The 18,226-nt window shown below is 58.0% G+C and overlaps 1 protein-coding gene across 2 annotated transcripts in view; it reads right to left on the reverse strand.

Annotated features, from left to right (window-relative positions):
• CELSR2 (cadherin EGF LAG seven-pass G-type receptor 2) overlaps window positions 1-18,226 on the reverse strand; it is a 126,388-nt gene that overhangs the window by 63,121 nt on the left and 45,041 nt on the right. For both annotated transcript variants that reach the window (XM_078609477.1, XM_078609478.1), the window contains exon 4: window positions 5,487-5,709. In XM_078609477.1, the coding sequence (XP_078465603.1) occupies window positions 5,487-5,709 (223 nt within the window). The remainder of the gene's footprint in view (window positions 1-5,486; window positions 5,710-18,226) is intronic.

Raw genomic sequence — 18,226 nt, forward strand, 5'->3', positions numbered from 1 at the left:
CTGTGCCCAGCAATGGTGTTGAAAATAAATCAAGAAATCATGACATAACTCCTACAAACCACAGGTGGAGCCAAGTTGAGTGGTGGCCGCCCATCACCCCCTCCCCATAATTATTTATGAAACTGTTCAGAGTTTGCAAACACTCGCTAATTGGAATCCCTGGTCGGTCGCACGGTACGGGAGAGGTTTGGGAGCCTCCCTCCCCCATTGGGACCTGGAGAAGCGGGTAAACACACCGCCCCTGCACCTGGCGTCCGGCCATGGCTCCTCAGGTAATTCACGACCCCCCCCGCCGCCCACCCCCTGAGCCGAATCAATACGCGTGGTGGGTTAAACATTAGCCGAGCGTGCAAAGTCCGAGCCTCGCCGCTGGCGTTCGTTAAGGTGCGGCCCTCACCGACGTCCCCCTTCCCCTCTGGGACGACGAGGCCGCGGTTCGCGACGGACCCCCCCCCCCCCCCGATGCCCAATCGCCGTGAGCGAGGACCGGAGGGCCCGCAGCGCAAACCCAGCAGTGACGGGCGGGCGGGCGGGTGGGACGTCGCCGCCGCCGCCACACTGACAGTGAAACGGAGGAGGCCGGGTGGCGGGGGACTCGTAATGATGGCCGGGCCGGAGACACGGAGCCGCCACCGCTGAGATCCTGGACTCGAATCCGGGTTTTAGCAGCCCAACCGCAGTGATTAAACCGCATTCTCAACCGTGATTAAACCGCGTTCCCGAGTGTGGCGAGGAGATGATGATGTCAGCCCGGTCGGTCACCGGTGACTGCACACACAATGTGGTTTTTCACGTAATTTGCCATATTCCAGCTGTGAGAGTTGCAACGTTCGGTTTGAGTGACCCGTGACGGACGCTCTAATCAGGGCGCGTAAAAGCTGGGTCCCCTCGCGTGGGTAAGATGCCAGCAGTGAAAGTCCGGTGACATCCCCTTAAAGGGGACCCTTCTCTATCCCGTGTCTTGTTGAAAAATCGTCAGAAATTGATGTACTTTTGCAACTTGTACTTATACACTTTATTTATTTTTATTAATTTACTTTTAGTGATTTGCTTACCTCTCCTATACTTTGCACTCCGATGGGTTTTTGCACTGTTTGTTGTAACGTTCTGACCCAACCCTATTGGACATCTATGAAAAATTGCTTCATAGCTCATCGGATTTACCCAGTATAAATAAATACTCTGATTCTGAATAGAGCCAAGATGATTTATTGTAAGAGCACGGATAAAAAAAAGACGATGGATGATGATGGGAGGAGGGAATTAGAAGGTGAAGCCGTGCGAGGGAAGAAGCAGAAAGGGAAGTGTTCTGACCTGCGGTGTGGTGCGTGAGTGGCGGTGTGGTGAGTGAGTGCGTGAGTGGGTGTCTGTGGTGTTGTGGGTGTGTGTGGTGGGCAGTGGTAGTGCATCGGTAAGCGCGCTGTGCTACGATTCTGTCGACCGGATTAATTTTCCGCTCATGGCCAACACCAGTGTTGATTATCTGAACCGGTCCTGGGCCACCCCTAGGTCGACTCAGCCTCAATTGAGTACCTGATGTGCGGTCTGTAAACATCGCCACTCGGGAGACAAAGGCGGCCAGGCGTGGTGCTGGCCACCCACCCCCTCGTGTGCCGTGCCGGCCTTAATAGGTGCTCGCTAAGAGAACGTGCCCCAACAGTCTGTTCAGGCTATACGGGGGATATGTCTTTGTGGTGACGTGACCTACAGTCTTGTGAGTGGGTGACTGGGTGAGTATGGTGTTGTGACTTACAGTGCGGTGGTTGAACGTGGTAAGAATGAGAGAACACAGGCAGTGTGCTGGACCGGGAACACCACGTTCATGGGAACAGTAACCGTGGTAGTCGCGAAAGAAGAGTGATACGCCGACGACTGGCTGTCGATGAGTGAGCGAGTGACTGGAGGGAATCGATGATTTGCCGGAACATCAGTGGACCTGACTGCTTTGCGATGAACTTACGGCGATCTACGGCGAATTGAGGTCGACACCTGGATGGGTTCACTCCAGATGGCTGCATGAGCCTGAAAGCATGAGTCTGTGGCAATGAGCTGTGAGCCACAAACTGCTAGTTCGTGAGTTGTTTTGTTGTCCTTCCCCCACACCTCTGATCAGCACGGTTGGCTACGTACGGTGCAAAGGAATTTCAACATACATACTGTGAGCGGTTAGTCTGTGCGTTGTGAGTCCCTGAGTTAACTGCGTGAGCTGCGAGCGTGGTGCGCGCGAGTCCGCGCGAGTCCGGCTGAGAGAGCCGTCACCGTGCCGATCTCCCCGGGCCACACTCACACCGCCCACTCGTAACCCAGTAGTGACGAGTCGGTAATGAAGAGAAAAGGAGCGTATGACAGGCGCGGTGGTGACGGCCGCCCCCCCCTGTCACCCTGGGCCATGTCGGATTCCAACCGCAAGCACGTGCAGTCATGCACAAGGCTCCCCCACACGCACACAGGTACTCTTACGCAAACGCGAGCATAACACACAAAAACACACGGACGTACACGCAAGCGTGCGAGTACGCACGCACGCTCACTGTCGCACGGTCACACCAATGTAAAAAAAAGACAAATATCCCCAATATAGCCTTCAAGAGACTGTTGGGGCAAGTGCTGTTAGCGAGCACCGATGAAGTCCGGAATGAAACACGAAGAGGTGCGTGGCTAGCACCACGCTTACACATCGCACCAGGTACTCATGTAAGGCTGGGTCGACCTAGGAGAGGCCCAGTATCGGTTCAGATAACCGTCACTGGCGTTGGCCGGATCATCAAGCTCGTAGCATAGCACGTAAATCACGAAACTACCGCTCCTCGACTGTCACAAACGCACGAACACACACACGTGCAAAGGTACACACGTGCAAAGGTACACACGTGCAAAGGTACACACGTGCAAAGGTACACACGTGCAAAGGTACACACGTGCAAAGGTACACACGTGCAAAGGTACACACGTGCAAAGGTACACACGTGCAAAGGTACACACGTGCTCTTACGCAAAACAAAAGTTACACCCACGAACGCACAAACGCGCTCACAATAACACAAAGACACACACGGGCAAAGATAAAGATCCCCAAATTAACCTTGAAAACTGTTTGGAGAAGTGCTGCTTTGTTAGCGAACGCATGCTAAGGCTGGCAAGGTACTCGACTGGATGCTGCAGTCCAACACTGTGCCCGGCCGCCTTTGTCTCTCTGATTGCAGACGCTCGCACACCACACCAGGAATGGGTGAGCATCCGCAAAGAAACCCAGGCCAACTTCATATTTCAATTTTCTCCGGTGACTCACCAACTCACACGCTCTCACACGCTCTCACACGTTCACTCACACACTAAGACAAAGGTCCCCCGGATAACCTTTTGTAGGCTCTTGTGGGGCAAGTGCTGTTCGTGAGCACCAATTAAGGCGGGCACGAAACATGTGGGGGTGGGTGACTAGCATCACGCCCGGCCACCACCTTTGTCTCCCCGGGACTGATATTCAGATACCGCACAAGGTACTCATTTAAGGCTGAATGGAACTAGGGGAGGCCCGTGACCAGTTCAGATATTCGCCATCAGTGTTGGCCCGTGAGCGGGAATCTAACTCGGGTAACCGGGTTTGTAGCGCGATGCGCTAATCACGGCACCACCACTCCCCACACGCAGAGAAAGATCCCCCCGATAGCCTGAACAGACTGTTGGGGCAAGTGTTGTTACCGAGCACCTATGAAGGCCAGCACACACACACACTTGCTCACCCGCATGTGCTCAGACTCTCACACATACATCCTTGTTTGTTTAAATAGTAGTGATATAGTTACCTTAAATCTGTTTCATGTTTACGTAGCTTAGTTTTGTAATTTGTGCTGTGTTCAATACGGAGGGCATCTGCCCCAGCAGATTTGCGCAGCAGGGAATTAATGTTCAGCTTTGATGTAAACGTTCATTTGTGCTTGTGCAATATTTCCAATTCCTCATCATGTGATGCAATTGTTTTTGTACAGATTTCTTTTGTTTGTTATTCCTTTTGTCAATTTCGTGACCCAGGTCACCCTTGCAAATGAGACTTCCTGGTCTCTTAAGTTCTCGCCGGGTTACACAAAATACACTTGAAACATGAACTTATACCCATTGACACACATTCTCACACACACTCACACACAACTACTAATACAAAGGTTCCCTGCTTATGCGATTAACAGACTGTTGGATCAAGTGTTTCTAGCGAGCCCCTATGAAAGCGAACTTACACACACTCACTGAGACTCCCTTACCCCACGTAACATCGCTCCCCGCACTCATCAACCCGTGTAAGCCCCAATCATGTACTGTGCGGGGGGTGGGGGGGTATTCTGACCCCCCCCCAAAACCAACCTTCCCAAGCCGCTCCCCACGTCTCCCAACTCCACTACCGCCCACCACCCAAGTGGACCTGGTTTGGCTGAGCTCCACCAACACCAATTCATCAGCCGGCACCACGGCCGCCCCCATTCCAGTCACCACCAAACTCTGCTGAACAGCAAAGGCCACGCAGCCTGACCCGGACTAGGGCCCTGTGGCTGCACGGGGCTTGGCGAGCATTGGCAGCTTTGGCCGAGACCGGACTGGCCGGCCCCTGCTCTCAAACGGCACGGCACAAGGCCGGGCCGCGTACCCGACCCGCGGGACGAGCGGTGGACGCATGGCGACGAGGTCGCATGGTGCCATCGGTCGGTGCTGGCATGGCCGCCGCGCCCTGAGCCCGGCGCGGTCGCCGCCTGGCGGCACTCAAATCACCGGGGCTCGCGGCATCACAGACGCACGGCGGCGGCGGCGGCGCTGGCGCTCCCCGAGAATGTAATTTCACGCCGATTCGGTTCGTTGTTGTCGCATTCTATTCTAAGATTAGCATCGCTCGCAGACAGCGCACCATTGTTCCCAAAATTCCAATTCCTAACGTCTCCAGCAATAGCGCCAACAACGCTGAGCTCATCACCACAGGCGTCTGGGCCTGGGGAGACTTTTTTGCCTGCCACTGATTAACGTCACTCGGGGACATGGCCTCCTCTCCACTCGGATCGATGTTCGAGTCGGGGTTTCAGGTTGCCGCAAGTCCCAGCATCAAACTGCCATCAAACTTCAGGCGAAGGTTGGAGGAGAGCGGCGAGAGTCAGGAGTGCACTCAGAGGTGAAGGGTTATAAGTCAGGAGTTAAAGGTTACAGATCAGGAGTGAAAGGTTACAGGTCAGCAGCCAAGGTTGAAGGTCAAGAGATAGGGATCATAGGTGAGTAGATAGGGATTGAAGGTCAGGAGCCAAGGGTTAGTTAACATTTTCCAACCAGAGGAGTTAAAGAGTCGTAGTTCAGCAGGCGGTCATTCGAGATCAGGAGCTGGGGGTCACCGACGGTACCGGATGCACGCTCGTGCCGAGCGCCACGCGGAGTGGTGGGGGGGAGGCGGGGGGGGATTGGGGGGGGGGGGGCTCAGGGGGAGGGTGGTCCAGGGGGGGGTGGCGCCGACTTACGTGAGGGTGACGGTCATGCGGAAGCGCTGGCGCAGGCCGCGGAACGTGACGAAGGACTGGGGCGGGAAGCTGCGCGCCGTCACCTCGCAGTACGGCCACTCGTAGCCGCCGGACGGGCACTCGCACTTGAAGCCGCCGGCCAGGAGGTTGACGCAGGTTCCGCCGTTCCGGCACACGCCGGGAACGCAGCGGCCGGAGCGCACGTTCACCTCGCAGTGCTCGCCTGTGCGTCGCGCGTGGGGAGGGAAGGGAGATGGAGATGGGGGGGGGCGCACAAAAGGAGACACGGACGCGCGAGCGTGCGAGTTAAAATAATTATTCTGTGAAAGGTGAATTATAAACGAGTGAATGTGCACACTCAAATGCACACACCAAGGACACACAAAGATCCCCCCTTACAGCCTGAACAGACTCTCGCAGCAAGTGCTGTTAGCGAGTAGCACCTATGAAGGCCGGCACGGCACCTTTTTCTCCCCAGTGGCGATGTTTACACCCCACACCAGGTACTCATTTGAGGCCGAGTCGACCTAGGGGAGGCCCAGGACCGGTTCAAATATTCGTCGCTGGTATTGGTCGTGAGCGGGAATGGAACTCGGGTCGCCGGGTTCATAGCGCAACGCGCTAACCACTGCACTACCACACGGAAGCATAGGCACACGTTGTGTGTGAACGTTTTTCTCGTGAAAGCTGAATTATACATACACACCTACAAGCACATAGGCATACGCACATCGAACGAAATCAATGAGCATGCGTACGTGCATGCATCCGCGTGAACGATGATACAGAAGCCTACGCTCTGATTCTCTGACGATGCTGCCATGTTGGCAGAGGTGCACCAAAACAACTCTACTCGTGCTGCGATTCGTTCGTGTATCATCCTGCAGCCACTAGAGGCTTCTAGATGCACCACAATGTAACAAGACGAAAAGAGATTTGATAGAAATTAAAACCGGGGAATCGTGACAAATCCTCAAACTGCAAGGGAGGTGGGGGGGAGGAGCAGGGGACCCTAATTAGTTACAAACAGACACACGCGCAGACACAGACACACACGCAGACACACATGGACATGCAAACACTTGGAAAGACCGCCATTTGCCACTAAGTGGTGGTGACGTCATCAAGGTGCTTGTGCCAGCCTAGGTGTACTTTGCGCGCAGAATAAAACCAACACGCATGCACACACGTGCGCGCACGTGGGCGGATGCGCGGACGCACGCGGACACGCTGCATCAGGGCTGAGACGTCGACCTCCTGGTGTCCCAAATGGACCATCCCCACCTGCACCCGCCACGCACAACGCACAGCATTGCCAATCCAACCCTAACTCAACCTCCTCCTGCTCCTCGTCCATAGCCAGCGCAAAAAAATAACCCGAGAGACCCCGCGATCTGGCGTCACGTGGCCCCCTCTAGGGTCGCGCCGTCCGAGAAGACGCGAGGGCATCGTCGTGACGACGAGACACGTGGGGGCCGCGGAGCCCCGCGAAGAATGGCTGAGATTTGAGCTCACGTTTGGTTTTTGAGAGAGAGAGCGTGAGGTGCTTCTAACTCTTCAGTTTGCGTCAGCGGTGGAAAGTTCCAGACGATGGGGTCCAGCGACCGAGGACGCGCGCGGCCCGGTAGGCGTCAAGAACCATCACGATGTTGAGCTCGGTTGCGGAAAAGCCTTGAGCCACCGGCGAGGAGTAGAAGGAGTCGGATGAGTAGAGGCTGTATCGCTCTCATCGATACGTGGGCCGCGTGGAATAATAATAATATCCGTGTAAACGTGCCAACCTCGTCGGCTGGTGGAGGTTTTACGCTGAGGATTCTGGCCATAAAACTATAACCTAAAGCCAATGTGGGAACAGGGAACCTCGCGTGATATCCATGCTGTGGCTGCAGACACGAGCGCCTTGCCGAGTTCCCACGCGGGGTCCCAACGGACGGTGCGGGGCGGTTGAATCAACCGAACGAGCGAAAACCGTGAAAGAACGCACAACGACGAACGAGATGCAGCTCGCGTCGCGTCTCTCTTCTTCTTCCTCTTCAGTTCCCTCTTCCACCAAAGGAGCAGGGACGCGGCTCAGCGGCGGCGCGTTTGCCTCTCGCTGCCGAGGTTCTTGGCTCGAATCCAGCGGCCGCCCCGATTATTACCGCGGTGCTCAATAACCGCGATGATACTACGCGCTGCTTCACAGTGGACGTTAAAGATTTTGTGATGTTGCAAATTAATGAATCTCGATTCAACACGCAGCAACAATCATCACCCTCTACTCGCAGACCTAAAGCCCCAGGTCGCTCTTGCAAATGAGACTCGTTCTGGTCTCTTGAATTACACAACACGAACCCGTCTTCTTTGAGAGACGATGGGGGGCCGGAAGTGAGATCTCTCGCCACCACTCGTCATCCCTGCGTGCGCATCTCGGATCTTCCTCCGAGCCTGTATCCGTGCGCTCGTGCCATGGTCAGAGCTCCCTTCGGGCCCGTTCCATAAGCCGCGTAGCACGTGCCGGGGCAGGGCGCGTGCGCTCCTGGGCCGTTCCCCGGAGTCGGCAGCGCCGCGGCCATCCATCTCCCTGGCTGTTGGCAGCCGTCACCACCGGAGCATAAATCTCCACGAATGAGATTTGTGTTCGGATGGGAGCTGAGTAAACTGGCTGGGCCGAGCGCCGCGGGGGAATGGGTGGAATGGAGGGGGAGGGGGAATGAGGGGTGGGGAGGGAGGGGGGGGATGTGATAGGGAGGTCGGGAGTCAATGGCGGTGAGGCCTGGACCCTGGCCAGGGATGAACAGTGCCAAGGCAGATGGCAGAAGTCACTCCTCGCGAGAGGGAGAGCCAGGTGGGAGCGAGTGCGGAGTCAAGTGATTAGAGTTGGAAGATTGGGGAGAGTGAGCATACGAGTGAGAATGAGCAGAATTGCCCGAAGCTGGAAGTGTAAATTCCACATTCCTATGGCAGGAGTCAGCCTATATCAAGCATAAAACCACTAAACTTCCCCACGAAGCGGTATCCAGGTATCCAGGTGGGCGAGCGTGGCGCTGGGCACCGCGCTCGCCCACCTCGTCCCATGCGCGGGCTGGACGAGCGTGGCTCCTTGAGCGCTATCGGCTCGTAAGCGCGTGTAAGCCGGGGGGGGGGGGGGGAAATTAATGGGATTCGGGCGACGTACCTATGTCACCTGACGCGGCGGCGAAGCGTGCCCCCCCCCCCCCCTGCAGATTAGCGCGTAATGCGCTTCCGTTTAACCGTGCCTCCTAAGCATCGCGGCGCCGTGCAGCGCCATCAAAGCCCTCCGCTGAATGTTAATCTCCCCGGGATTTCTGTCGAGCATTCTGCGGCGGCGCTAAAGCCCTCGTTTTCGTTCGTGGTGGAGGCAGCAGGCGCCAGGAACACGGAGTTGGCACTCTCTGCCTGCTGTGGTGGTGGTGACGCCGGTGCCCCCGGAGCCAACAAGGGCATCACTACCAGCAGCCAACGAGTGACGGAGTGGGTTCCTGCTGCTCAAACGAGCGTCGAGGCATCAATGCCCATCTCCCGTTTAGTAAGCTAAACTACAAACTCTTTTTATATTACCACGTAAGGCCCACTGAGCTATGTAGCTCTTTTTCAGAAGCGACCTGGGCACAAATGATACCTCGATGAAGTGGCTTATCATGTGCAAATTTATATCAGCCAAATGCTCTAAAACACTTGTTGCTAAATGTGGAGGAAAAAACTGGAGGAATCGGGGAAAAATCCACGCGACCACGGGGAGAACATGCAAAGTCGGCATATCCAGGCGTCAGGGTCGGGATAGAACCCACGACCTCCTGTAGACCAGGCGAGGGAGTGAACACCTTGGCACCCCACTCTGCCGCTTGTGGCACCCCATGGTGCCACGGTGCCGAGATGTTAACCGTGGAAGTTCCAGTGACTGTGGAAGTTGCACGTTCCTATGGCGGGGGGAGAGTCTGTCCATAAGATGAGCACCGTCGACTTCCATGCGAACCGGTGCCTACGTTAGAGACCCGGCACGGGCGCACAAAGATGCCAACGTGCAGCCACACTGCGGGAAGTGACGTCAGCGAGTGCCTCTTAAACGTCGGCGCACGGGGCATAAACGCGGCGGTGTGGACACAGTACGGCACCCGGCTGTCTTCATCTCCCCCTCCCGAGTCCTGGTGTTGTTTACGCGCAGTGCGCGGTGGTCGTGGAAGGACGAGGAGAAAGCTACAGGGGAAGCCCGAGACAGGTTAAGCCGCTGCCACTTGAACGGATGTCACGCATCTTGGCCCAGAATTGAACCCAGATGACGAGGATCACAGCGCAGAGCCCGAACAAACTCACATACACACATACCGACACACACACATACACACCAACACACGTCCACACATACATCAACACACATACCAACACACACACATACCTATACATAAACACGTATATTGACAAAAAGCAAAGAGAAATATTCCCTGTATAGCCTTAACAGACTGTGGGGCAGGTGCTGTTAGCGAGCACCTGTGAAGGCCGGGATGGCACGCGATGGGGTGGCCAGCGCCATGCCTGGCCACATTTGTCTCCCGAGTGGCGATGTTTACACACCACACCAGGTTCTCATTTCAGCCTGAGTAGACCTAGGGGAGGCCCGGAACCGGTTTAGATAATTGTCACTGGTGTTGCCCGTGAACGGGAATTGAACTCGGGTCGCCGGGTTTGTAGAGCACCACGCTAACCGCTTCACTACTGCTCACGAGATATACAGACACACGCATACATACACACCAACACACATATATACATACCAGCAAAGTTCCCTCCTATAGCCTCCACATGCTTTTGGGGAAAGTGCTGTTAGCGAGCACCTATGAAGGCCGGCACGGCACGTAAGGGGGTGGGTGGCCAGCACCACGCCTGACCGCCTTTGTCTCCCAAGTGGCGATGTGTACACCGCACCCCAGGTACTCATTTGAGGCTGAGTCTACCTAGGGGAGGCTCAGGACCGGTTCAGCGGGAATCAAACTCAGGACGCCGGGTTTGGAGAGCAGGGCACTAACCACTACACTACCGCTCCAAACTAACACACACAGCTGTACACACACACACAGAAGAACAAAACACACACAGGTGCACACATACACGTACACAAAGCAGTAACCATCACCATTCGCCACCAAGTGGAGGTGATGTCACCACAGCGCTTGTGCCAGGCTAGGTGCACTTTCAGGTCGTCACATGAAGTGTGAATGGCTCTCTGCTCGTCGGAGGTCAGGGGACAAGGTCAAACAGTGACAAAGACAAAGATCCCCCGTGTAGCCTTAACAGACTTTTGGGGTAAGTGCTGTTAGTGAGCACCTTTGAAGGCCGGCGCGGCACATGATGGAGCGAGTGGCCAGCACCACGCCCGGCCGCCTTTGTCTCCCCAGTGGTTATGTTCACCGCACAAGGTACTCATTTGAGGCTGAGTCGACCAAGGCGAGGCCCAGGACCGGTACAGCAATTGATCACTGTTGTCGGCCTTGAGCGGAATCGACCTCGGGTCGCCGGGTTCGTAAGGAAGCACGGTAGTAACCACTACGCTACCGCTCCCCGCGCAGGAACACGCGCGGCAAATGCCGCTGCCAGGGGCTGTGCCCGCTGGGAGCTGTGCCGCCAGGGCACGGGCCCCCCTCGTAGCGGGCACGGGCCCCGCTCGTAGCGGGCACGGGCCCCCCTCGTAGCGGGCACGGGCCCCCCTCGTAGCGGGCACGGGCTCCGCTCGTAGCGGGCACGGGCCCCCCTCGTAGCGCGCACGGGCCCCCCTCGTAGCGGGCACGGGCCCCCCTCGTAGCGGGCACGGGCCCCTCTCGTAGCGGGCACGGGCCCCCCTCGTAGCGCGCACGGGCCCCCCTCGTAGCGGGCACGGGCTCCCCTCGTAGCGGGCACGGGCCCCTCTCGTAGCGGGCACGGGCCCCCCTCGTAGCGGGCACGGTAGCCGGCGGGGGTACAGAGATTGGCCCCAAGCGAGCGGCGGAACGGTGATGCCCCCCCCCACTCGCCGGCCCCCTGAGGTGTTCATTAGGAGCCGTGCCGCAATTACGTTTGCTCCGTCGACACAAGCCGAGAGGCGCGTCACAGGGGCAGCAGCAGTGTCGGTGGTTCCCATGCGGCCACACGGGGGCTCGAGGCCGGTCTATAAATGTGTGGGGGGCAGTTTCAACATTTCCAGCTCCTTTAATTCCTATAAAACATTGGATCCGCTACTCTACGCGGAGTGGAGGTTTGGGCGGTACACTACACGTGACTAGGAGTGGATCGGTGAGGATCGAGAATGTTCAGTGTGGATCAGTGAGGATTGGTGAGAATTGATAATTATTTGCGAGGATCAGTAATGCTCAGTGAGGATTGGTGAGGATCGGTGAGGTCCAGTGTGGATGGGTGAGGATCGATAATGCTCAGTGTGGATCAGTGAGGATCAGTAATGCTCAGTGTGGATGGGTGAGGATCGGTGAGAATCGGTGAGAATCGGTGAGAATCAGCGTGGGGCAATGTGGGCTCAGTGACCATCAGCATTGAGAGTCTCGACCCTGAGGCCGCGATCACCTCCGCCGCCAGCGAGGAACCGGCGACACCGCCCCGCACCGCACCGCGGGTGGGTGGAGGAGGAGGAGGAGGCAGCCGACGAGAAGGGGACTCCCCCGAGGGGGCCGAGCTCGAGAGGAAGAGAGCAGCAGCAGCAGCGAGATCCACCGGCACATCGGATCCCTCCCCCCCACTGACGACTCGTCCGGACGAGTCCAAGTGAGAACCGGGGGGTGGTGGTGGTGGATGTGGTGGTGGATGTGGTGGTGGTGGGGGGCGTGAATCCCGTTCCCAGGTAACTCCGAGCGGCAACGCCACACCCCGGCAGATGAATAAAACACACAAAAGGGCCGCATCAGCCATCACTGCGCGCCCCCCACCCCCACCGCCCCCCCCCACCGCCCCCCCCACCGCCCCCCCCACGACCACCCGGCCCTCCCCGCATTTCGTTAACGGGTCGCCATGGAGACGCCGGTGCTCGCTCCACCGCGATTGGTCATCTCGCTGGGCCGGGTGTGCCGCGGTGTGCGGTGCCGAGGGGATCGTCGTTGATTGTCGCATCTCGCCCGCCTCCCCTCCTCCCCCCGCTCCCCCTCCTCCCCCCGCTCCCCCTCCTCCCCTCCCCCTTCGCCTCCCCCCTCTCCTCCCCTCCTCTCGTCTCCTCTTCCCCCCGCTTCAGTCACCGCCGCACTGTGCCGCGCTGAGCGCGTGCAAGCCGGTGGCTGTGCAAGACCCTGTCTCCTCACCCACAACCCGTGCCCTGTCTCCTCACCCACAACCCGTGCCCCTGTCTCCTCACCCACAACCCGTGCCCCTGTCTCCTCACCCACAACCCGTGCCCCTGTCTCCTCACCCACAACCCGTGCCCCTGTCTCCTCACCCACAGCCCGTGCCCCTGTCTCCTCACCCACAACCCGTGCCCCTGTCTCCTCACCCACAACCCGTGCCCCTGTCTCCTCACCCACAGCCCGTGCCCCTGTCTCCTCACCCACAACCCGTGCCCCTGTCTCCTCACCCACAACCCGTGCCCCTGTCTCCTCACCCACAACCCGTGCCCTGTCTCCTCACCCACAACCCGTGCCCCTGTCTCCTCACCCACAACCCGTGCCCCTGTCTCCTCACTCACAACCCGTGCCCCTGTCTCCTCACCCACAACCCGTGCCCCTGTCTCCTCACTCACAGCCCGTGCCCCTGTCTCCTCACCCACAACCCGTGCCCTGTCTCCTCACCCACAACCCGTGCCCCTGTCTCCTCACCCACAACCCGTGCCCCTGTCTCCTCACTCACAACCCGTGCCCCTGTCTCCTCACCCACAGCCCGTGCCTCTGTCTCCTCACCCACAACCCGTGCCCTGTCTCCTCACCCACAACCCGTGCCCCTGTCTCCTCACCCACAACCCGTGCCCCTGTCTCCTCACTCACAACCCGTGCCCTGTCTCCTCACTCACAGCCCGTGCCTCTGTCTCCTCACCCACAACCCGTGCCCTGTCTCCTCACCCACAACCCGTGCCCCTGTCTCCTCACTCACAACCCGTGCCCTGTCTCCTCACTCACAGCCCGTGCCTCTGTCTCCTCACCCACAACCCGTGCCCTGTCTCCTCACCCACAACCCGTGCCCCTGTCTCCTCACCCACAACCCGTGCCCCTGTCTCCTCACCCACAACCCGTGCCCTGTCTCCTCACCCACAACCCGTGCCCCTGTCTCCTCACCCACAACCCGTGCCCCTGTCTCCTCACCCACAACCCGTGCCCCTGTCTCCTCACTCACAGCCCGTGCCCCTGTCTCCTCACCCACAACCCGTGCCCTGTCTCCTCACCCACAACCCGTGCCCCTGTCTCCTCACCCACAACCCGTGCCCCTGTCTCCTCACTCACAACCCGTGCCCCTGTCTCCTCACCCACAGCCCGTGCCTCTGTCTCCTCACCCACAACCCGTGCCCTGTCTCCTCACCCACAACCCTTGCCCCTGTCTCCTCACCCACAACCCGTGCCCCTGTCTCCTCACTCACAACCCGTGCCCTGTCTCCTCACTCACAGCCCGTGCCTCTGTCTCCTCACCCACAACCCGTGCCCCTGTCTCCTCACTCACAGCCCGTGCCTCTGTCTCCTCACCCACAACCCGTGCCCCTGTCTCCTCACCCACAACCCGTGCCCTGTCTCCTCACTCACAGCCCGTGCCTCTGTCTCCTCGCCCACAACCCGTGCCTCCGTCTCCTCACTCACAGCCCGTGCCTCTGTCTCCTCACTCACAGCCCGTGCCCCTGTCTCCTCACCCACAACCCGTGCCCTGTCTCCTCACCCACAACCCGTGCCCTGTCTCCTCACAACCCGTGCCCTGTCTCCTCACTCACAGCCCGTGACTCTGTCTCCTCACCCACAACCCGTGCCTCCGTCTCCTCACCCACAACCCGTGCCCTGTCTCCTCACCCACAACCCGTGCCCTGTCTCCTCACAACCCGTGCCCTGTCTCCTCACTCACAGCCCGTGCCTCTGTCTCCTCACTCACAACCCGTGCCCCTGTCTCCTCACCCACAACCCGTGCCCTGTCTCCTCACCCACAACCCGTGCCCTGTCTCCTCACAACCCGTGCCCTGTCTCCTCACTCACAGCCCGTGACTCTGTCTCCTCACCCACAACCCGTGCCTCCGTCTCCTCACTCACAGCCCGTGCCTCTGTCTCCTCACTCACAGCCCGTGCCCCTGTCTCCTCACCCACAACCCGTGCCTCTGTCTCCTCACTCACAGCCCGTGCCTCTGTCTCCTCACTCACAACCCGTGCCCCTGTCTCCTCACCCACAACCCGTGCCTCTGTCTCCTCACTCACAGCCCGTGCCCCTGTCTCCTCACTCACAACCCGTGCCCCTGTCTCCTCACCCACAGCCCGTGCCTCTGTCTCCTCACCCACAACCCGTGCCCTGTCTCCTCACCCACAACCCTTGCCCCTGTCTCCTCACCCACAACCCGTGCCCCTGTCTCCTCACTCACAACCCGTGCCCTGTCTCCTCACTCACAGCCCGTGCCTCTGTCTCCTCACCCACAACCCGTGCCCCTGTCTGCTCACTCACAGCCCGTGCCTCTGTCTCCTCACCCACAACCCGTGCCCTGTCTCCTCACCCACAACCCGTGCCCCTGTCTCCTCACCCACAACCCGTGCCCCTGTCTCCTCACCCACAACCCGTGCCCTGTCTCCTCACAACCCGTGCCCTGTCTCCTCACTCACAGCCCGTGACTCTGTCTCCTCACTCACAACCCGTGCCCTGTCTCCTCACTCACAGCCCGTGCCCCTGTCTGCTCACTCACAGCCCGTGCCTCTGTCTCCTCACCCACAACCCGTGCCCCTGTCTGCTCACTCACAGCCCGTGCCTCTGTCTCCTCACCCACAACCCGTGCCCTGTCTCCTCACCCACAACCCGTGCCCCTGTCTCCTCACCCACAACCCGTGCCCTGTCTCCTCACCCACAACCCGTGCCCTGTCTCCTCACAACCCGTGCCCTGTCTCCTCACTCACAGCCCGTGACTCTGTCTCCTCACCCACAACCCGTGCCCCTGTCTCCTCACCCACAACCCGTGCCCTGTCTCCTCACCCACAACCCGTGCCCTGTCTCCTCACAACCCGTGCCCTGTCTCCTCACTCACAGCCCGTGGCCCTGTCTCCTCACTCACAGCCCGTGCCCCTGTCTCCTCACTCACAGCCCGTGCCCCTGTCTCCTCACTCACAGCCCGTGTGTAGATGTTGACCGATGCACATCGACTCTCACGCGCTTCATTCCCAGCGTTGCATTTACTCTGCGGCTTAAATCGCCGCACTGCCTTTCTCTCACATTTAGGATTGATACATTTTGTTGCGTTATTCTGCTTACGGATTCTAAGCCCCTCCGTGGTCCCCGGGCCTTCGCATTCACAGCGACTGCTGATGCCTCATGCTGCCCCCCCCCCCCCCCCCGAGATAGACGAACGCTTAACTCGTGGTGGTGGTGGTCGTGGCGCTAATTCCTATAAAACTAAACGAGAAACTAAACAATTTTAATTTTACCAGGTAAGGGCCCCTGAGCTGTGTCGATCTTTTTAAGAAGCGACCTGGCCACAAATGATAGCTGAACGAAGTGGCTGATGTGGAAATTTATAGCAGCCAAACACTCTAAATGCACGTTGATTATAAATGTGGAGGGGAAAACCGGAGGGCCCGGAGAAAAATCCACACGATCACAGGGAGAGAGACACGCAAACTCCAAATATACAGCAGCAGCAGCAGGCGTCAGGGTCGGGATTGAATCCACGACCTCCTGTAGACCAGGCGAGGTAGTCAACATCTCCTAGCCACCGTGATGATGATGATGGAGAGAGAGACACGCAAACTCCAAATATACAGCAGCAGCAGGCGTCAGGGTCGGGATTGAATCCACGACCTCCTGTAGACCAGGCGAGATAGTTAACACTTCGCCGCAGCGGTAGCGGTGTGAGGAGAGCCTTAATCTGCCGTGGCTTCTGCTTGCTGAGGCAACACTACTCCCGAATCACATCACGGACACTGCTGGCAACAACCGAACCTTTCAAATCAACATTTTAAACGTGCTGTGCTTGAGCCGGCTTCTTGGTTGAGCCAGATTGATTTGGCCGAGGGCCCAAACGCCCTGGGAGGCTCTGCGTAAAGAGCTTTTGTCCAAAAATAGTCAATCACATCGTTCCTAAGATTTTTGGAGATCGCCGGATGAATTAAGTGTGTGTCGTACACCCTCCTCCACCCGGCACAGCAAATTAATAAAGTTGTCACGTGATGAACAAATGTTCCAATGTCTTTACTGCTTCAACAGCTTGCTGGAGCGTGGTCATCATGATCGCTCTCCAACAGCATTAGTGGTAATACATTGGAATGAGTGTACATCACGTGACAACTTTGATAAATGACTGTGTCGGGTGGAGGAGGGTGTACGACACACATTTTACTCACGTGGCCATCTGACCCCGAAATCAAATATCAATCATATTGCTCGCGAAAGCCTGCTGTGCATGTTCCAATAAACCATATCGCTAACCGTTGCATCATACAACCCCTCCGTGTGTACGTCTAATGACGCACAGACACACATACCTCTGCCTCTGTGTGTATCTAATGATTCACACACTCGCAACCCTCTCCTTGTCTCCACGTCTACCGACCCAGGCACCGACTCACGCACTCCTCTCTCTTCCTCTTCGCTTCGCCGTGCGATTCACGTCGAGATCCGCCACTCGGCACCACCGCCCCCCCCCCCCCCGTAATCTTATTGAAGCCAAAATCTGCAGAGATCACTCGAACGCCGTTTAATTTGCGCCGAGGCCACGGAACGATCAACACCACCGCCGCCTCCTCCCCAGCACGAGGAGGAGGAGGAGGGGGGGGCTTCATCGAGGTGCTCTGATGGCGGCTCAACGCGTTCGACTCGAGTGAAGAGGAATTCAATTACGGCAAAATCATAATGGCCGTCGCAGGTCCCATTAAACAAACCCCTGGGAGCACGTGGGGACTCTCTCCTCTTCTTCCCCATTCGCGGCGCCTCCACGGATTGGATTGCACCACCAGTCCGCCAGCGTCGCACCGTTGGGGGTCTAACGGCGCAGGAGCATGACCACCGCATGTCTCGGAGCGCCGGGAAGTCAGGGAAAACGTCCCCTCGCCGCGCCGGAAGGAGCGCCCGAGCCCGTATCGCGTCGCGATTGCGAGTTGCTCTCCCAGGGGCTAAAGAGCAGAAACCGCAGCGCAAACAAACGGCGCCATCGGAGAGCAATCGGGAACGAGAGCCAGGGGCTACACAGGGGCGTCCCCAACGACAACACACTAGCCCCAAGCAGAGTAGCCCCAACACCAACACACTATCCCCAACACCAACACACTAGCCCCAAGCAGAGTAGCCCCAACACCAACACACTATCCCCAACACCAACACAGTAGCCCCAACACTAACACTAGCCCCAAAAAAGTAGCCCCAATATCAATATTAGCCCGAACACAGTAGCCCCAAAACAAACACTATCCGTAGCCCCAACACAGTAGCCTCCAACACAGTAACCCCAACCTTAACATGAGCCACAACACAGTAGCCACAATACTAACCCGAACCCCAATACCAACCCTAACCCCGACATTCACCCTAACCCCAACACTAGCCCTAGCCAGAACCCCAACACTAATAACCTAGCCTCAACCAAACACCAAATGTCACCCTAACACTACTCC

Source organism: Lampetra planeri, chromosome 32, assembly GCF_965212315.1.
Source record: "Lampetra planeri chromosome 32, kcLamPlan1.2.h2, whole genome shotgun sequence".
NCBI lineage: Eukaryota > Metazoa > Chordata > Hyperoartia > Petromyzontiformes > Petromyzontidae > Lampetra > Lampetra planeri.